This window comes from Lepidochelys kempii, chromosome 11 (genome assembly GCF_965140285.1).
Source record: "Lepidochelys kempii isolate rLepKem1 chromosome 11, rLepKem1.hap1, whole genome shotgun sequence".
NCBI classification, from domain to species: domain Eukaryota; kingdom Metazoa; phylum Chordata; order Testudines; family Cheloniidae; genus Lepidochelys; species Lepidochelys kempii.
The window spans coordinates 25,862,540-25,883,835 of NC_136390.1; the positions used below are offsets into that span (position 1 = coordinate 25,862,540).

The 21,296-nt window shown below is 43.6% G+C and overlaps 1 protein-coding gene across 3 annotated transcripts in view; it reads left to right on the top strand.

Annotated features, from left to right (window-relative positions):
* Positions 1-313: 313 nt before the first annotated feature.
* ACVR2A (activin A receptor type 2A) overlaps positions 314-21,296 on the top strand; it is a 116,963-nt gene continuing 95,980 nt past the window's right edge. Inside the window, exon 1 of one of the 3 annotated variants that reach the window (XM_073305432.1) lies at positions 314-2,204. In XM_073305432.1, coding sequence (XP_073161533.1) covers positions 2,150-2,204 — 55 coding nt within the window. In that variant the 5' untranslated portion in view covers positions 314-2,149. The remainder of the gene's footprint in view (positions 2,205-21,296) is intronic. The other 2 variants (XM_073305430.1, XM_073305431.2) reach the window with 2 other exon arrangements.

The following is a 21,296-nucleotide window of genomic DNA, read 5'->3' on the forward strand; positions in this document are numbered from 1 at the left end:
TTCCAGGGGGTTCCTTTCCGCTGGCTGCACTTGAAACGGCAAACGGGAGGAGAGGGGAGATCAACTAAGCCAGGAAGGGGAGCAAGGGTGACGGGTGTAGCACCCACCAAGACATCCCCTGCAGCCCAGGGGCATGAAGAAGTGAGGAGAGACGATTAGGAACGGGAGCAGACCCACTCACCAAGCAAGGAGGCGCGCGCAGATACAGGGCGCGGGAGCCTTCCTCCTCGCGCATAAGACCACCAGAGCCCCGCCCCAGCCGGCAAGGCGAGGCCTTGTGCTCCGCCCTGAGTGGTTCCGAGGGCTGTCAATTGGGGACGACTCGCGCACGCAGGGAGTCGCGCGACAGGCAGCCGTGATTGGGGGAGGGGAGCCAGGCGAGGAAACAAAAACAATCGCCCGGGTGCCGCCATCTTGGGTTCGTTCTGCACATCACACGGTGAATGGGTAGATATGAAATTACCACAGGCGAGCAGCAACAGCAGCACGGTACGGAGGGCCGTTCGGAGCTGCCAGCCGGACGCTGGGGACGATAAAGCCGGCTCCTTCGTCCGTCGCCGCCTAGAGAAAAGCTCTCGGCTTGGCCTTTCATTGTCGTCGACCCCTAAACTCCGCTCCTGGGGGGGCAAAGTTGTTGTGTGTCGCGCCGCTCGGGAGACGAGAGGGTTGGAGCCTGCAGCAGTTTCCTTAGAGCAAGGAGTGAGCCGGGGACAGAGCTAGGGGAGGGGGAGAAGAGGGGATTCCCCTCCGCCCTCTTTCCAACCCTCTGCCCAGGGCTTGCCTGGAACGTGGGGTGGGAGGCACAAGGAGAAGGCAGTAAGAGTTCACCAGGCTTTCAACCCCCGCCCATTGGGGAGTTTTTCTTCCTAAGAAAGCAAAAGTTGGACTGAGTGGAAAATTCTCCAGGTTTCTCTCTTCTAACCACGTTGGGGGCAGGGAGGGAATATGTATCCGTGAGGAGTTGGGAGACGGTTGTGCATCAAACAGAAGAGCCTCAAGTCCAGCACACTGGAGGAAGAAAGCTGTCACCAGCCCAGCAAACACGAATATACTGGCCACATCCAATCATGTGTATATAATATTGGTACCTTCTTCATCTCCATAGAAGCGGAATTCTCCTAGAAGCACAGCAATCAAGGAAGAAGAGACTTGCCACGAGCCCATAGATCACCCTCCTCCCCAGCGGCTGGAGACTGCAGGGTTTTTTGTTGTTGTTTTTTCAGTCACTCTTCACTGTTTAAACACCAAATATAGTCTCTTGGAGGGAATTCTTAAAGGAGTTTGAAATTCTGTGTTGAGGCAAGAATGTCTGAAATGTACAGCCGGTGTTGAACGGACAAGGAGAGGATCGCGAAAGTAGGAGGGAGGTGGGGGGAGAGAAGGGGAAACGTGCGGCTTTCATTGACTGGTGAAGGGAAGCCAAGAGATTTACCTTCGTGGAACTGTAAAGGCGTGTTTGTTATATAGCTGTTGTTTCTCTCCCCGTCCTTTTCCTCTGGTCACTCTACATCTCCCAGCATTATTAAAGTAAACGTCAATGTTGCCCACGTGTGGCTGGTAACTTCCTTTTTAGACAATTTTATAAAGAAACTGACAAGTTTACAATTCTGTCAGTGGCTTACTTGTTTTCGACGTTTGAAACGGAGATGGAACTACTTGCTCAAACACTACATGTATAACGGGAGTAAGGTTGAAAATATATTGTTTACTAATTTCAGTACAACTTGCCTGGCCCAACACGACGAGGGATACTTTACAGAGCTTGACGTGAAAAAAAGCTGAACTGTGCTCTGAGATTTGGTTCTTTTCCTAAAAGACGGTTTCCGCTGTTGACTTTTTATGGATTCTTAACATTTTTTTTCTGAATTGCATTTTTCCACCATTTGTACAGAAGCCAAATGACACGTGTATTTTGAAATGCTTCTCCAAATATATACACCCCTGTATTGGGGATCTCACTAGAAGGAGCTGGAGGGATCGTCAGTATCTAAATAAATCTGATTTTTCTTTTATAAACACTCTAATCTCCAAAAATGTTGCTTTAGATTGCTTTATAACAGTTAAATTTAAAGGTGGATTTTTCTATTTGGAAGAACCAGGAAACTCGATAGTAGAAACACCATCTGTATGTTGTAACTGTATTTCGAAAATGGGAGCTGCTACCAAGTTGGCGTTCGCTGTCTTTCTGATCTCTTGTTCTTCAGGTAAGTAAACTTACCTTTAAACTGACCAAAATTATCTTTGTGGGGTTCGCTGAGATTTGCAAACTTCGATTAGCTTTTCCTTTTTGAGTATATTTGTCTTGGAATAGTTTCTCGTTGACAGTGATTAATTGTTTGAAGTGATAAGGTGGTTGTAGATGACGACTGTAGTGATAGCAGCTATTGTGTTCATCTTAAAATATCACAGTTCAGCACTTTTAATGTATGCAGTGTGTAAACTTAATTAGTTTTAAATTAGTCCACTGCAGAGTTGATTAATGGAGTAACTTTAAAGCTAATCATTTAGACTAATATTGTAATTTAATTGAGTGTTTTCATGTTCAGAATGGTCAGGAAAATATAACCAAGACACATCTCTAACTTCATTTAGATCTTATTTTGGGGTACTCAGTGGTGAGCTTCCGCCTCCATTAGTGTGTTTAAAAATGGTTACTTATTCTGAAAGCACTAACTAGTGCTATATGGAGAGGGAGTTGTGCCTTTGTGTGTACATGACAGAACGAGCTACGCTTCAAATCCCTATCCAGATATTTTGCAAAACCTAACTTTTTCTTAGCTACCCAATACATGGTGCTGTTTTATAATTTTTAGATACAAAAGGCCAGTTTTAAATTACTATTTTTAGTCACATGAAATAATGTGGTCTAAGAATTGTTTAGGCTTGTAGAAGCATTTTTCATGGCAGTAACCAATGTTTGGAAATTGTTAATACAATTGCCTTTATTTGAAACTAGCCTTCTCTGAGAGCTTCTGTGATCCACTGATCCTGGGTCTTGTAACTGATTTTCATTTTTATTTTATTTTATTTTTTTTTAGTTTTACAACTTGTTCTATACTGACTTTTTCTTTCTGATTCCTTTTTGTTTATGTAGTGTTGTGTGCAAAAGTAAAATTACTTAGTATTCTTAATTGTGATTTGACAACTGGTTTTATCTGATCATATGTTCATTTTGTTTCCCATAGCTGGGTGGCTAGTTTTCTGTAACAACAAAGCTTTTTTTAAAAAAATCAGAACCCTGTAATATATAGAATTTTGCTGAATGATACATTTCCTTGTGGTTATTAAATGGATGCAGTCTAGTCTTGTGTCTGTAGTGTTATTGATCCGTTCTGTGTGGGCTGAATGTACTGTGAAATGGCGATCACTGCCAGAGATTAACCAAAAGAGTTACATCTGTTTAAACAGAAGAACATGTTAAAGACAGCATGACCCTTTTTAACATCAGAAAAATGATACCAGATTTTTAACAAATTCATGATGTCTTGCATTGAAGTAGTTAAAGCCTTCTTGAGAGCCTCTCTATGAAAGTATGACCTTCAATTTTAATAAGGCTATCTTTTTTTGTTTTGTTTTCAATCAAATTGCTCTTGAGTTCAGGAACATTTTCTATAGGGGACTCTTTAGTCTTGTTGCATTTTAAAGCGCCTCTTACTTTCATCAGGTCTCTACCTCTTTTTTGCCTCTTCACCCTGCCTGATTAGAGGACAGGATAGCACAGTGCAGTCCTTTCCTAGGAACCTACTTATCCTACTTGATAATCAATTAGAAGCATTCTTGATCCACACAGGGCAAACCTCCCTAGAGTACTTCCAGCCTCTATTGTTCTTGGCAACAGTAGACCAGAAACTGAATGTTAATTTTGTCTATGACAGTGGAAATAACTTGTACTAGGCCAGCAGGAAGCTGCTTAAAATATTATAGAATGCATTTCATAGCTATTGTAAAATATTGTCTTTCAGTTATTCTGAAGTGTCATAGCAAATATTTCTGTGTAATGGAGTATTTCAGAGTTTATAAAGTATTCCAGATCTAGCTATATAAATGGTTAATAATACATCCAGTTAGAAATGTGACTATTTTTACAGTTCAGAGTTTGAGGCTACTTAGGCTTCTTAATACGAAATAACACGAACACAGAGGCAAAAGTAGTGTTTCTGCTGATCATGTTGATTTTATGTAGCATGAATTCTAGCATGGCAAAATTATAAATATTTTTTTCAAACTCTGAAGTTAGAATAAAATTATTTTCCCCACTAATCTGGATTTCTGCCTTAGCCTTTATTAAGTATGTTGGCCAGTGTGAAGAAACTTTTACAACTTAATTCTAAGGTTTCTATTGATATTTCTTCATTGTGGTTGCAAGTCTTCATCTCCTCTTAATGGGTGTTCACTGAACATTTTGGGTCTACAAGTAACTGCTAAAGTTACGTGCACAGCGGTTCATCATAATCATCTGTCCTTTTTCAAATAAAAAGGGCACATTTCTTCTTGCAAGCGTTGGGGGTGGGGTCTGTAATTTTGGGGCACTTTGCCTTACTAAATACTGATTTCAGATTTATTTGGGTTCCATCACCTCTTCTAAATCAAAATCCAGCCCTTTTTACGGAAGAAACCGAAATATCTTTCACTCTAACATGAGTATGGAAAAGGATTAATGCCTCTTCCTCATGCCACCTTCCCCTTTAGTACTCATTCCTAAATCACAGTGACTGCTGCAGTTTCCACGGTATGCATCCGATGAAGTGAGCTGTAGCTCACGAAAGCTCATGCTCAAATAAATTGGTCAGTCTCTAAGGTGCCACAAGTACTCCTTTTCTTTTTACCCCAAGAGATAATCACATGTGGGAATCTATGCATCAGTACAAACCAGAGAGTAAGACGGAAGCTAAATAGAATACCTAATCAAAGTTGTCAGTGGTCCTTTAACATGCTATATGTATACTTCAATTCAGAAAGTGTTTTCCTTTATTTTAAAAAAAAAAAAGGCAAAGTAAAACAGGGCCCTATGGCTCATGGATACACTTGCTATGCATCTCCGTATTAATGGTACAAGAAATAAAAATCTGCACTCTTGTAACAAGAAACTTCTCATTGTTTAACTTAGAGGTGATTTACAGTTTCTTCAGAAAAGAGGGAAGTATGCTTCCCCCCCACCCCTCCTTTTTGCTGGAGTTTATACCTTAACATCAGGAAGGCCAGGGCTGGTCTTCCTTGGTTTTCTTGTATGTCTTGAAGCATGTGTACTGTGATGCCTTCTCCCTCATCTTTTTAACTGAAGGGGAATGGTTAAAACTTTCGGCAGCATTTCTTGACAATATGCAGTCATTGGCAGTGTTAACAAAAAGGTGACTTTTTTTTTTAAACACTTAAACTAAAAAAGAAACCTTTCTCACCTGTGGCTTAGCTTTCACTGTCTTGATACTTGTGAGGTTGTCATTTCAATAATTCTCCAGCTTTGAGTCCCCTTCAGTTGCTTATGCCTTTTTTTAAAAAAAACTGCCTTAAGCATGCCAGAGAAGCACGCAAACAAAAGGGTGCTAGCGCAGCTTTTCACTTATTTGCAGGTCACCCTCAATTTACTCAATTTTTGGAGAGGCTTTTGTGTTTCAAAGAAAGTGGTAGGTCCAAAATTCTTCTGTAGTAAAAAATACCTTTTATGCCCTCTTACAGAGACTCCTTTTTCCTCCCCTTAGTAAAAGTTCAAATACATTTTTCAGATATCAGAGAAATAATTACTGAGAGCCTAATATTCTTAAAGGTTTGGAGGCACAATGTTAGCTATTCTCACAGAGCAGAAGAAAAGAGGTGATTTCTTTATTTAACTAGTGAGTAGAATTTTTCAGACTTTTTTCCCCGCCAGTAACCATGGCACTAAAGAATCCTGCCAACGGTTCAGGAGCATCATTTATGTACTTGACTCCAACAGTGTACTCCCACCAGTAATCAATCTGTGCTTAGTGGTTGAACCCCCTAAGCACTTTATCTGTAAAATAAAGTGATTAAACACTTTAAAGATGTACTGTACACACTTTTAAAAGTAGTACCAAGTTCCTATTTGTACATAAAAGAACAGTAGCAGCACAATTTCACCATTAGTGGCAGATGCTCAGAACACAATCTTTGCAGCACTGTTGACAGTAGCCTTTTATGATAGTTTTCAAACATGGCTACACCAGACAGGTGTGACTATAAATTAGGTTACAACCCTATTGTGGCCTTACATTAACGTTATCACTATGCTCAGAAACAGTACAATAGAGTTTCTGAGGGAGGTCTCTCTAATTTTGCTAATTTTAAAAAAATACTGTTAATATGGGACATGGAAGCCATATTACAATTGTTTTAACAGTTGTGTTTGAAAACTTCAGTATTGTTCTAAGAGAACTGTGCTTGACAACTGTTTAATGAACACGGTTTTAGCTAGTAGAATTCTGTTGCTGTATATCTGCTATAGATACGTCTTTTAGTAAGAGCTGCTTAAGAATTACTGTTACATATGCCCAGTGCTGTGGAAGCTTCTCTGTTTGGGGCTAAGGCATTGTCATACTATGTTGCAGTTGCAAAAGGATGACTATTGCAATCCTGGTATATGGGTCTTAATAGCTTTCAGCTGTTTTTAATAGCTTGCTTCAACATCTAAGTGGCATTCCTGCTCTTTATGCCAAAAAATTCTTCAGGACTTCATCACAACTTGCATACAAATAACAGAAAAACAACTTGTTTAACCTTTCCTAGCATTTCTAACTTTTGAGGTTGGCAGCAGTTAGTATGGGAGTCTTCTAAAGTGATTGCTTTTCCTACATCTCACTTGAAAAGGCCCTCAGTTGCATGTTTATATGCCAGAAATTTAAAAATCTGACTTGGATCTCATTTTTTGCAACTTATTTCACTCTGAACTAGGTGTTCTTTCTGAAGTAACATCACACTTCTCTTTCTGAGTCCAGGAAGCCACACAGTAGCATAAAAATGTTTTACTTTACATGGAAGACATGGGAGGCAAATTTATTGGGTAGAAATGGTCAAGTCTAGCCATTTAGAGAACTATATGACTTGGGATTAAAGTTTAATGTTTTCAAGGTAGCAATGTTCAGACCTGAAAGAAGGGTTGAGCTAACATGGGGTGGAAAAAGGCAATAATAAACTGGGATGATAGAGGATTCTGCAGGACACACTTCTCCACCCTTTAAATCTGTTTTCTGTTAGTGCTTCTGAATGGTAAGTTGATTAGTCAGTTGTTAGACCATGAGGAAGCAGCCAAAACAAAAGGCAGAAGTTTCTGGTCTAGCATCCAGAAAGTATTCTTGAGAATTGACAGATTCCAAGTGCATTGTTTTGTGTTTGTGTGATACTTCAATAAACCTGTTAGATTGTCACAGAAGGATTCCTTACAAGGCACTTTTTCCTGTTCTTTCCCTCTGGAAACACTTGTGTTGATTCAAAGTGGTACTGTAGGACTTAATTCTCATTTACTTTCTTCATGCAGGGTATGGAATAAATTTCTTTTTTTAATCTCAGGAAGTGCTGTCCAACCGCTTGGCAAGATAGATGCCATCCCACAGAAAATGTAGGCTTATCACCATATTGCTCAAATCCCAAACCCTTATAGCTAGAAATGGAGGACATATGTTAATTAAGCCAAATACTTTTTAATTCCTGAAAATGTTCCATGGCACATACCTGCACTAGTTCTTGCAAAGATACAAGACTGAAATAGTTTAACAATACGGTAGAATACTACTTGGCTACAAGGAGAAAAACTGATTGGAATTTTTACAGAACAGGGTTCCATGAATTGCTTGTTTAGAGCAGGTTTCAGAGTAGCAGCCGTGTTAGTCTGTATCTGCAAAAAGAACAGGAGTACTTGTGGCACCTTAGAGACTAACACATTCTATGCATTTGATAAAGTGGGCTGTAGCCCACGAAAGCTTATGCTAAAATAAATGTAACATATAGTTACATACATACATACAGAGAACATGAAAAGGTGGAAGTTGCCATACCAACTCTAAGAGGCTAATTAAGATGAGCAATTACCAGCAGGAGAAAAAAGAACACTGAAAAAGCACAGATCTGTTTCTGTGCTAACACATGCCTGGAACCCCGACCGGGGTATTATATTTGCCACTCGAGATCCATAAACCTGGAAATCCTGGATGCCTCATCATCTCAGGCATTGGCACCCTGACAGCAGGATTGTCTGGCTATGTGGACTCCCTCCTCAGGCCCTACGCTACCAGCACTCCCAGCTATCTTCGAGACAACACTGACTTCACCGATGGATTGTAGTTTCCTCAGGATCTTCCAGAAAACACCATCCTGGCCATTATGGATGTAGAAGTCCTCTACACCAACATTCCACACACAAATGAACTACAAGCTATCAGGAAGAGTATCCCCAATAATGTCACAGCAACCCTGGTGGCTGACCTTTTGACTTTTTCCTCAACCACAACTATTTCACATTTGGGGACAATGTATATCTTCAAGTCAGCGGCACTGCTATGGGTACCCGCATGGCCTCACAGTATGCCAACATTTTCTACGGCTGACTTAGAACAAAGCTTCCTTAGCTCTCTTCCCCTAATGCCCCTATTCTACTTGCGCTACATGGATGACATCTTCATCATCTGGACCCATGGAAAAGAAGCCCTTGAGGAATTCCACCATGATTTCAACAATTTCCATCCCACCATCAACCTCAGCCTGGACCAATCCACACAAGTGGTCCATTTCCTGGACACTACTGTGCTAATAGGCGATGATCACATGAACACCACTCTATACCGGAAACCTACTGACCGCTATACTATACTTACCTACAGGCCTCCAGCTTTCATCCAGGACACAGTCCATTGTCTATAGCCAAGCTCTAAGATACAACCACATTTGCTCCAATCCCTCAGACAGAGACAAATACCTACAAGATCTCTATCAAGCATTCTTACAACTACAATACCCACCTGCTGAAGTGAAAAAACAGATTGACAGAGACAGAGTACCCAGAAGTCACCTATTACAGGACAGGCCCAACCAAGAAAGTAACAGAACGCCAATAGCCGTCACCTTCAGCCCTCAACTAAAACCCTCTCCAGCGCATCATCCAATGATCTACAACCTATCCTGAAAGACGATCCCTCACTCTCTCAGATCTTGGGAGACAGACCAGTCCTCGCTTACAGACAGCCTCCCTCCTCCCCCCCAACAACCTGAAGCAAATGCTCACTAGCAACCACACAACAAAAACACTAACCACTAACTCTGTCCACATATCTATTCAGGTGACACCATCATAGGACCTAATCACATAAGGCACATTATCAGGGGCTCGTTCACCTGTATATCTAACAATGTGATATGTGCCAGCAATGCCCCTCAGCCATGTACATTGGCCAAACCGGACAGTCTCTACGCAAAGGAATAAATGGACACAAATATGACATCAGGAATCATAACATTCAAAAACTGGTAGGAGAACATTTCAACCTCTTTGGTCACTCAGTAACAGACTTAAAGGTGGTAATTTTGCAACAGAAAAACTTGAAAAACAGACTCTAATGAGAAACCGCTGAACTGGAATTTATTTGCAAACTAGATACCATTAACTTGGGCTTGAATAGAGACTGGGAGTGGCTGGGTCATTTCACAAATTGAATCTATTTCCCCACGTTAAGTATCCTCACACCTTGTCAATTGTCTGAAATGGGCCATCTTGATTATCACTACACGTTTTTCTCCTGCTGATAATAGCTCCTCTTAATTAGCCTCTTAGAGTTGGTATGGCAACTTCAACCTTTTCATGTTCTTTGTATGTGTCTATATATCTTTGTACTATATGTTCCATTCTGTGCATCTGATGAAGTGGGCTGTAGCCCATGAAAGCTTATGTTCAAATAAATTTTAGTCTCTAAATTTATAGAAGTCAATTTTTTAGAAAGCTATTTTTATACAATCGATCGGGTGTGTCCCCACTTAAGACCGTTAAGTTGGCAGAGTGTGTCCAGAGTACTGAGGCTAGCATAGACTTCCAGAGCATTGCACTGTGGGTAGCTATCCCACAGTTCCCGCAGTCTCCACTGCCCATTGGAATTCTGGGTTGAGATCCCAATGCCTGATGGGGCAAAAAACATTCTCGCAGGTGGTTCTGGGTACATGTCGTCAGGCCCCCCATCCATCCATCTGTGACAGCAACGGCCAACAATCGTTTTGCGCCTTTTCTGTGCGGGTGCCATATTGCTGTCAGCATCGTCCTCCACCTGCCGCTTCTGCTGCCACTCTGCTCTCCTGCTCACGCCATACCACAACAAGCATGGAGCCCACTCAGATCACTGCGGCAGTTGTGACTGCTCTAAACACCACGTGCATTATCCAGCATTATATGCAGATCCAGAACCTGCAGAGCAGGCGAGGAGGTGACGACAGCGCGGTGAGGAGAGCGATGAGGACATGAACACAGATTTCTCTCAAAGTACAGGCCTCGGCAATTTGGCCATCCTGGTGGCAATGGGGCAGGCTCATGCCGTGGAACACTGATTCTGGGCCCAGCAAACAAGCACAGACTGGTGCGACCGCATAGTGTTGCAGGTCTGGGATGATTCCCAGTGGCTGCGAAACTTTTGCATGCGTAAGGACACTTTCATGGAACTTTGACTTGCTTTTCCCTGTCCTGAAGCACAAGAACATCAAGATGAGAGCAGCCCTCACAGTTGAGAAGCGAGTGGCGATAGCCCTGTGGAAGCTTGCAATGCCAGACAGCTACCAGTCAGTCGGGAGTCAATTTGGAGTGGGCAGATCTACTGTGGTGGCTGTTATGATCCAAGTAGCCAATGCGATCACTGATCTGCTGTTATCAAGGGTAGTGACTCAGGGAACCCCACTGCAGCAAAGCCATCCACTATGACCTCCACATTTCCCAAACTGGTGGGGTGATAGGGATATGCATTCTGTCTATCTTGGGACCAGACCACCATGGCAGCCAGTACGTAAACCACAAGGGGTACTTTTCAGTGGTGCTGCAACACTGGTGGATCACAAGGGACATTCCACCAACATCAATGTGGGATGGCTGGGAAGGTGCATGATGCTCGCATCTTCAGAAACTCTGATCTGTGGGAACAGCTGCTGCAAGGGACTTACTTCCCAGACCAGAAAATAACCATTGGTGGTGTTGAAATGCCTATAGTTATCCTTGGGGACCCAGCCTACCCCTTAATGCCATGGCTCATGAAGCCATACACAGGCACCCTGGACAGTAGTAAGGAGCTGTTGAACTATAGGCTGAACAAGTGCAGAATGGTGGTAGAATGTGCATTTGGATGCTTAAAAGCGCACTGGCACAGTTTACTGACTTGGTTAGACCTCAGCAAAACTAACATTCCCATCATTATTACTGCTTGCTGGGTGCACCATAATATCTGTGAGAGTAAGGGGGAGACGTTTATGGCGGGGTGGGAGGTTGAGGCAAATAGCCTGGCCACTGATTACGCGTAGCCAGACACCAGGGCGGTTAGAAGAGCATAGCAGGGTGTGCTGCGCATCAGAGAAGGTTTGTAAACCAGTTTCATGACTGGCCAGGCTACAGTGTGACAGTTCTGTTTGTTTCTCCTTGATGAAAACCTGCCCCCTTGGTTCTCTCTACTTCCCTGTAAGCCAACTGCCCTCCCCTGCCCCCTTTGATCATCTCTTGCTGAGGCAATGAAGTCATTGTTGTTTCAAAATCATGCATTCTTTATTAATTCATCACACAAATGGGGGAATAACTGCCAAGGTAGTCCTGGAGGGGTGGGGGAGGAGGGAAGTACTGGGTGGGGTGGTGGTGGAGGAGGGGAGGACAGAAGGACAAGGCCACACTGCACTTCAAAACTTCTTGAATGCCAGCCTTCTGTTGCTTGGGCAGCTCTCTGGGGTGGAGTGGTTGGGTGCCTGGAGCCCCCACCACATTCTTGGGCATCTGGGTGAGAAGGCTATGGAACTTGGGGAGGAGGGCAATTGGTTACACAGGGGCTGCAGCAACGGTCTGCGCTCCTGCTGTCTTTCCTGCACCTCAATCATACGCTGGAGCATATCAGTTTGATCCTCCAGTAGCCTCACCATTGCATCCTGCCTTCTCTCCTCTCGCTTGTTCCTCCTCTCCTCGCGTTCATTTTGTGCTGGACTCTGACATTGTCTCCCTCCATGCATTGTGTTGCGTTCTTTCAGCGTGGGAGGACTACATGAGTTCAGAGAACATTTCATTGCGAGTGCGGTGTTTTTTTCAGCTTCTGATCTTTGATAACCTCTGGGATGTAGGTGATACATGGAGCGATGAAACATTTGCAGCTGCAGGAGGGGAAAAGAGGGAGATTTTAGAGAACAATGGATAGATTCTTCCACAGTGAATCAAGCTGTTAACATTACATAGCACGTGTGCTTTCTTTACAAGGTCGCATTTTGCTTCTCATCCAGGGCCTGCCGGCACGGTGTGAGAGACCACACAGGGCTGGTGGGCAACAGAATTCAGCTTGCAGGCAGACATGGTAAGCCACAGTCTTTTGGCTTCTTTAATTGTCCTAACATGTGGGAATTGTTTCAAACAGCAGCGCCCTCATTTCACATTCCAAGCACCCATTGGGTTAGCTCTTTAAAATGGGGTAGCCATTTAAAAGGAGGGGCTGCGGTTTTCAGGTTAACATACAGCACAAACCCAACTACCCCCCCACCACACACAGACCCAATTCTCTGGGATGATCACTTCACCCCTCCCCCCACTGCATGGCTAACAGGGATGATTTCTGTTCAGCCACAGGCAAACAGCTCAGCAGGAACAGCCATCTCTGAATATCCCCTTCATAAAATTTCCGTATTTCAACCACGAATGATATCGTTCTCCTGAGGATAACACAGTGAGAGAAAGAACAGATGTTACTTGAATGCCAGCAAACACCGGGATCATACGCTGCCATGCTTTGTTATGCAATGATTCCAGACTACGTGCTACTGGCCTGCCGTGGTAAAGTGTCCTAGCATGGAGGATGGAATAAGGCTGCCCTCCCCAGAAACCTTGTGCAAAGGCTTTGGGAGTACCTCCAGGAGAGCTTCATTGAGATGTTCCTGGAGTATTTCCGCTCCATCCCATACACTTTTCCAGTAGCTGTACTGGCCGCGAATGCATCCCAAGTCTTCAGGGCAAATTAGTCATTAAACACGCTTGCTTTTAAACCGTGTATTGTATTTACAAAGGTGTACTCACCAGAGGTCCCTTCTCCACCTTCTAGGTCCGGGAGCCCGCCTGTGGTGGGTTGGGAGGGTACTAGATCCAAGGTGAAAAACCGTTCCTGGCTGTTGGGGGAAAACAGTTTCTCCACTTGCTTGCTGTGCTTCAACCTCCTCCTCATCCTCAAAATCCGCATCCCTGTTGCTTGAGAGTCCATTGATTGAGTCCGCGCATGGGGCTGGGGTAGTTGTAGGGGGTACCCCCTAGAATGGCGTGCAGCTCATCATAGAAGCAGCACGTCTGGGGCTCTGACCTGGAGCAGCCATTTGCTTCTCTGGTTCTTTGATAGGCTTGCCTGAGCTCCTTAAGTTTCACGCAGCGTTGCTGCGGGTCCCTGTTATAGCCTCTGTCGTCATGCCCTTGGAGGTTTGGTTTTTTGTTGTTTTTTTTTTTTCTCAAATATTTTGGCATTTCGTCTTTTGGAACGGAGTTCTGATAGCACAGATTCGTCTCTCCCATAGACGATCAGATCCAGTGCCTCCTGTTCGGTCCATGCTGGAGCTCTTTTGTGATTCCGGGACTGCATGGTCACCTGTTCTGATGAGCTCACCATGCTGGCTAGACAAGAAATGAAATTCAAAAGTTCCTGGGGCTTTTCCTGTGTACCTGGCCAGTGCATCTGAGTTGAGAGTGCTGTCCAAAGTGGTCACAATGGAGCACTCTGGGATAGCTCCCGGAGGCCAATACTGTCGAATTGCATCCACGCTACCCCAAATTGGACCCAGCGGGGTAGATTTCAGTGCTAATCAACTTGTCGGGGAGGAGTACAGAAATCAGTATTAAGAGCCCTTGAAGTCGGGGAAAAAATTGTTTCATAGTGTGTATGGGTGCAGGGCTAAATCCGACCTAAACTCATAGTGTAGATCAGGGCTAAGGTGCCACGAGTACTCCTTTTATTTAGAGCAGGAGCTGGAAACACATTTTTAAGTGTGGCTAGAAAAAAATGGACAAAGTTTGTATGCTACTGGAAATCTAAATCTTAAGTTAAATATGAAACAACTGGAGATGATGGGGGGGAAAAGGCAACATCCGAGTGAGAAGCTCATTTCTCCCACTCTACCCTCCCTCAGCTGCTGAGATGGTGGCTATTGCGGTTTGTTGATCCTGCCTTTTGAAGAGAAAAGGCTTTATCTTTTATAGCCACTTCTAGTTAGTAGATGTGAGACAAATTTTGAAGATGTATCGTTTTCTAGTAGCCAGGAGGAAGGAGGTTTCTGGTTTTTTTTTTTTTTTTTTTTTCTTTCCGCTCAATCTTCTTTTGCCTCCCTACCCCAAAGTCTTGTGGAAGCTCTACCCCACTTCACAGGTAGGGGGCTCTGGAAAGATGGGGCAGGATGGTTCTCATCCATTCTAAGCCCCCTGCATCCTTTCTTTCTTCCATCTATCCGTGACACCAGGGCTTCCTTCTTTTAAACTGTTCCGTGCAGCAGCGTGGATATGGCATATTTACAATTTTATTGTCAGTAGATTTCTGAATAGCAGCAGTTTAACCTGAAGTCCTATTGACTTAATTCCACTCTCCTGATTTGTATAATGAGCAGCAGCAGATACTTAAACTTTATGCAGATTCAGGAAGCGAATGCTGCATGGTTTTGTAAGGTTACTTTAGCGTTCTTAAAAGCTAGAAAAGGAGTACTTGTGGCACCTTAGAGACTAACAAATTTATTTGAGCATAAGCTTTCGTGAGCTACAGCTCACTTCATCTACTGATCATATAATGTGAAACCAAGCTAAAAAATGATCTATTTCTTTATTTTCCAATCACTTTTTTTTTTTACAAATTTTTGATTAAGAAACCACTTATTGATTTGACTCAGCCCATTCTATTGGAAATAGTCACTCCAGACTGAGGCACCTGAATCTCAAAAAATACATATTTTCATAGGGCAGTTTTTTTTTTCATTTGGTTATCTCTAACTTTGAGTCTTAAAGGCTGCCCAAGCTGTTGTAGTGGTTTGTCTTTGTATTTTAAAGCATTGCAGACAAGCGTTTTTGTTAAAGCATCCCTGCAAATGTGAACTCTAGTCCCCTTTTTGAAGAGTGACGGTTTAGATATTGTATATGCCCCCATGTTCCCTAGCCAGACCTTCTATTGCTGTGGGAAAGAAACACACAAATAGGGGAATGGTTTGACTGACTAACATCACTGTCATCAAATGCATAACATAATCAGACTTAAAAATGGATGCAGAAATATCTTAGTTGTAGTAATCTTGGGTGTTAATTGGTAACACTAAATACTTTACACTGATATTATTTAAGCTGATATCCATTTTAAATGGCTGAAGGGTTTTATTTGGTTTTTATTTATTTTATGTGGTTTCGTATCTCACAGTTGAAAAGCATAAGCCTATTCACTGTTTCACCCAATTACAGAACTTTAAAGAGAACTGACAAATCTGAAATGGAGCAGAAATTATCTGCCATGTAATTTAGCCAGTAATATCATTTTTGCTTTTTCCTGTGGAGATATTTTAAACTGAGATTAGTGTGGGACCGGTGCTGCTTATTTTTTTTTCCTTTATGCTGCTTTTCTTGGTGAAGGTTGTGGTGGCAGCATGGAGAGTAGGGAGGCCCAGATCTCCTTTTCCTCAGCAACAGGTTCCAGCTTCTCCTGGGGGATTCCCCAGTGTTCCCAGGCCAGCTGGGAAATATAATTCCTCTAGTGTGTCCTGGGCTAGCCTTGGGGCTTCCACCCAATGGGATGTGCCCGGTAGAGTTCCAACGGAAGCCTCCCAGGGTGCATCCTTATCAGGTGCCTGAACCACATCTACCGGCTCCTCTTGATCTGGGGGAGTAGTGGCTCTACTCTGAGGCCCTCCTGAATAGCTGAGCTAGTCACCACATCTTGGAGGGTAAGCCCAATCACCCTGCAGAGAAACCTCATTTCTGTCACTTGTACCTGTGATCTCATCCTTTCAGTCATTACCCAAAGCTCATGATCATAGGTAAGGATGGGGACATAAAGCGACCAGTAAACGTAGAGCTTCGTATGAAAACTCAGCTCCCACTTCATCACTATGGATCAGTACAGTGCCTGCATCACTGTCACCACCACACCAATCTGCTGGTTAATCTCTCGCTCCTGTTTACCACCACTTGTGAACAAGACCCCTAGATACTTGAACTCATCCAGTAAGGGCAGCTACTCCCCCTTACCTAAAATGCAGTCCACTTTCTTCCAGGAGAGGACCATGACCTCTGATTTGGAGGTGCTGATTCTCATCCCAACCGCTTCACACTCAGTCATGAAACATTTGAGTGCACGTCAGAGATTGCACTCTGAAGAATCAAGAAGGACCACATCTGCAAAGCAAGATGCCACCTCCGAGTCCCCATACTGGATGCACTCTACAGCTCAGCTGCACTTTGATATCCTGTCCATGTAAATCATAAACAGGAGTGGGGACAACACACCCCTTGGTGGAGTCCAACACCCACCTTGACTGACCCCTACTTAATGTCAAGAATACAAACACAAGAGTCTGAGAGTAGAGAGACCGGATAGCACACACAGGCGGCACTGACACATCGTACTCCTGCAGCACTTCCCACAAGACATCTTGGAGAACACTGTCATATGCCTTTTCTAGGTCTACAAAACAAAGGTAGACTGGATTAGCAAATTCCCATGACACCCCAAGTATCTGCAAGACAGCAAAGAGATGTTTGGTTGTTCCATGGCCAGGATGGAATCCGCATTGTTCTTCCTGAATCAGAGGTTCAATTAACAGGCATAACCTCCCCTCCAGCACCCTGGCTTAGGCTTTGCCGGTGAGGCGGAGGAGTGTGATTCCCCTATAGTCGGAACATACCCTGTGGTCTCCTTTCTTAAAGATTGGGATCACCACATCAGTTTGCCAGTTCAGAGGAACTGCACCTGCCTTCCATGCAGCATTGAAGAAGCACATTAACTATGACACCCCAACATTGTCCAGTGCTTTCAACATCTCCAGGTGAATCTTCTCCACCCCTGCTGTCTCTACCACTACGAAGGCACTGTACCACTGTATCGACTTCAGTATCCGAAAGAGATCCAATCTCACTGGAGGTTTCCGGTGCTGCCTTCTGAAAGGGGGGTGTGCCCATTAGGTTGAGGCAGAGGTGGGCAAACTTTTTGGCCCGAGGGCCACATCTTGGAATAGAAATTGTATGGCAGGCCATGAATACTCATAAAATTGGGGTTGGGGTGTGGGAGAGGGTGAGGGCTCTAGGGTGGTGCCAGAAATGAGGAATTTAGGATGCGGGGGCGGGGAGGGCTGCTCCAGGCTGAGATCAAGGGCTTTTGAGGGCAGGAGGGGGATCAGGGCAAGGGGGTGGGGCATAGGGAGAAGTTAAGGGGTGCAGGCTTCCAGCAGTGCTTACCTCAAGCAGCTCGCGGAAGCAGCAGCATGTCCCTTCTCTGACTTCTACACAGAGGCACGGCCAGGCAGCTCTGCATGCTGCCCCGTCCACAGGCACCGCCCCTGCAGCTCCCATTGGAGCGGGGCCATTGGAGTGCATAGGCGCTATAGAGGGGCCATGCCTCAACTTCTGAGAGCTGCGTGGTGCAGCCCCCAATCCTGCTCCCCAGCTGGAGTGCCGGAGTGGGGCAAGCCCCAGACCCCACGCCCCAGTGGAAGCTCGCGGGCCAGCTTAAAATGGCTCATGGGCCGGATTTGGCCCGCAGGCCATAGTTTGCCCACTGCTGGGTTGAGGAGTTCCTCAAAGTGCTCCTTCCACGTCTCTGCCTCCTCAGTCGAGGTCAGCGTTTCACCAGTCCTTGCTGAGTGCAACCTGGGTAACATCCCACTGACCCCTTCTAAGGCAACAAATGGTTTGCCGGAACACCTTTTGAGGCTGTCAATTATAATTTTCATTAAAGATTTTATTCTTGATTTTTGAATTTGGCAGGGAGACCAGTTCTAATTAGCAGATTAACTAAAAATCATATTTGTACTATATTAAATTTGATCCAAGAGCCTGCTTGCATGGCTTATACCACTGATTGCTTTTTAAAAGTCTGCTTATGTATTTACTTAATGGAAACATTGGTCTCATGCACTGATTAATGTAAATTTTGATTAATTCATAGGTTGTGGCATACACTAAGAAAAGTGAGTTACTACTCATAATCCATCCTTAACTTGTGGTGTTCTGTATTAGCATTAGTAAAATATCAGATTAATGCATTATGAGTAAGACCTGATCTGTATTGTGGGATGATCTTCAAATAATTGCAGTTGAGTTATGAAGAAGACATGGAAAAGTACGGTAATAATGGACCTTCATTAATTGTCGTAACTTGGAAAAGCCACAGCAGACGTATTTAAGAAAAATTTGCTGGAATAATATAAACACTCAACTATTATGTTATGCCTGTAAATTTTTTTTGATAACCAGACAATTTGGTGCAATTAAAGGACTGTAACCAGAGTGGGACAGCCATCCATGGTTCAAAGTCAGGGGGAGGAGCAGAAAAATGGGGATGGGGGGAATGGTAGGGGTTAGAGCATGGTATTGCCACCCTTATTTCTGCGCTGCTGCTGCTGGTGGCAGCGCTGCCTTCAGAGCTGGCTGCCCAACTCTGAAGGCAGTCCTGCTGCCAGCAGCAGCGAGTAAGGGTGGCAATATCATGCCTGCTGCAGGGCTCTAACCCCTACCATTCCCCCCATACCCATTTTTCTGCTCCTCCCCCTGACTTCTCCCTCTCCCTCTCTCCTGCCCCCAGGCATTGCGCCCTGGTTACGTCCATGCCCCAAACTCTCCAAGATCATTTAATGCACTACTAGGGGGGAGTGTATAGTGGAAACCTCAAAACGCATGCAAAATTCTGGACTATGCCAAGTAAGCTAATTTAAAACAAAAATTGCGGTAGAAGCCTACTAGTGCAGAATCCACAACTTCTGCAATATTGCGAATGAAGGGGGACCTTAATTGTGAACCATGTGTGCATGAAAAACATCATTTGAGACCATGGATTAACTTGCTTGCAGTTCCATTAAAAAGCCAAGTACTATTTTGATTCTCTTAATTTCTTGCCAAACAAATGTTACCAATACGTCTCAAACTTACAAACTGTACCACTTGGAACATTAGGACACTTGTTGTTCTACCACATCAATTTTTTTTACAAAATCTTTAATGACACCCATAATATTTTTAGACTGGGATTTACAAATGAGCAGGAAGGAGTTTATGTTCGGAGTACCCATTTTTACTTCTACTGAGATTTGGGTGTTTAGATCACTCAGGCCCCTTTTGAAAGTTTCAGCCATGATCTAATACATAGGGCTTGTCTCCATATACTGTGGATTGATGCTGTGGTGATCGATCGACTGGGAATCGATTTTAGCGGGTCTAGTGAATACCCGCTAAATCGACTGCTCATCACTCTCCTGGCTATACCAGTACTCCACCGGAACGAGAAGCATAATAAGTCAACGGGACTTTCCCGTTGATCCAGTGCAGTGTAGACAGAGCAATAAGCCTTCCTAAGGGACGTCAACTCCAGCTATGTTGTTCATATAGCTGGAGGTGTGTAACTTGTGTCAACTTAACTTAATAGTGTAGACCTACCCATGGTCTTCTAGTGGTATAAGAAAACTCCTGTCATTAGTGGTAAATAAAACAGCACTTCTCTATCTTTGATGCTGTTCACTATGTAACAAGGGTCTTGCTGTACTCGGAGAAACTGGGCCTAAATTCTGCAGCTAGGCCCTTTTTTTTGTGGCATAGTGATACTTGATTGTGTGGTGAACAGATTTTTCTGCACAAGATTCAAATTTTAAACTTTGTATTGACTTAACTAAAGTGTAAACAATGCAGATAGTACATTACTCAAAACGCATTGTGGAACACCGTTCAGTGTTATGTTGACAAATGTTAAATTTTTCAGTGTCAGAATTGTATGTTGTTAAAACCAATTGCATTACAGATTTTACTGGGAGAAACCTACAGTGTTAGTAGCTGGTAATGGGTTTGTTTGGACTTGGAGTACCCAGATGGTATGGGCAAATAGCTTAAAACTTAAGAGAGATGAGGCTTCTGACACTGGAGAGAGGGGATGCATCTCCTCTCCTTTCCTCTTTTTTTTTTTTTGTACGTGGGCAGAAGTTGATCTTCTGCCCCCAACAACACTTGCAGGACACCAGCTGCATGCCCCTGGAATCTAAGATCACTGAACCAATGCACTTACTGGAGGCACTTCAAGATGAAGTCTGTAAAATGGTGATCCTGCCTTGCATTCCGGAGGATTTATTGATCCTGAGTTGTCTCAAGGAAACCAGCCTGCACGTTTCCTGGGGTGGCCTGCTACATCAGTACGACCTTTGATTCACTCATCCAATACTGTGCTTTTTCTATTTGGATGCTCAAAAGTGTGACGACTATTTACAAAAGTGACAGACGTGGGTGGTGGTAGAATGCCAAAGATGGGGGTGGAAAAAGTGAATGAGCTTCCATTCTTGGTCTGAAACAGTCCAAGGTTACTGACTTCAGGGAACATGATGTAATTTTTATTTAATTTCTTCCCCAGATTTGAAAGAGTGAGGCTTACTTGGGCAACTGTTGTTGGGGATGGGAGTTTTGAGTGGGGGAAGTCCAATCTATTGGGTAGTTTTAAGGGTCAAGAAAGGTAGAGTTTCTTGAGGACTTTTGCTACTGCTTTTGTTTCTATAGTTAAAAATAAACATTACACAGTTAGTCACCCATAGTAGAAGAGTGGCTCATCAATGTTATAAATCATGTTTCTCAACCTTTTTCCAAACTGGAACCAGGTAGGGAACCCCTTTCATTGAGCAATATGACACTGATAATTGCTCATGATCTCCATATGAGAACCTATGTCCTATTTTTGCATCTGAAAAGAAGCTTTCAGAGCAAGCAAATCCTGATCAGCAATTGATTAAAGGCAAAGCCACATTTACCAAAGAAAATGTTTGCATGCTGTCTTAATTCAGACTATGTGCTCAGAACTTTGCCATATGAAAATCAATGAACTTCAGTGTGTAAAAGAACTTACTACTATCAAGTGCCCATTTTTTTCATGTAAAATAGTGAAGAG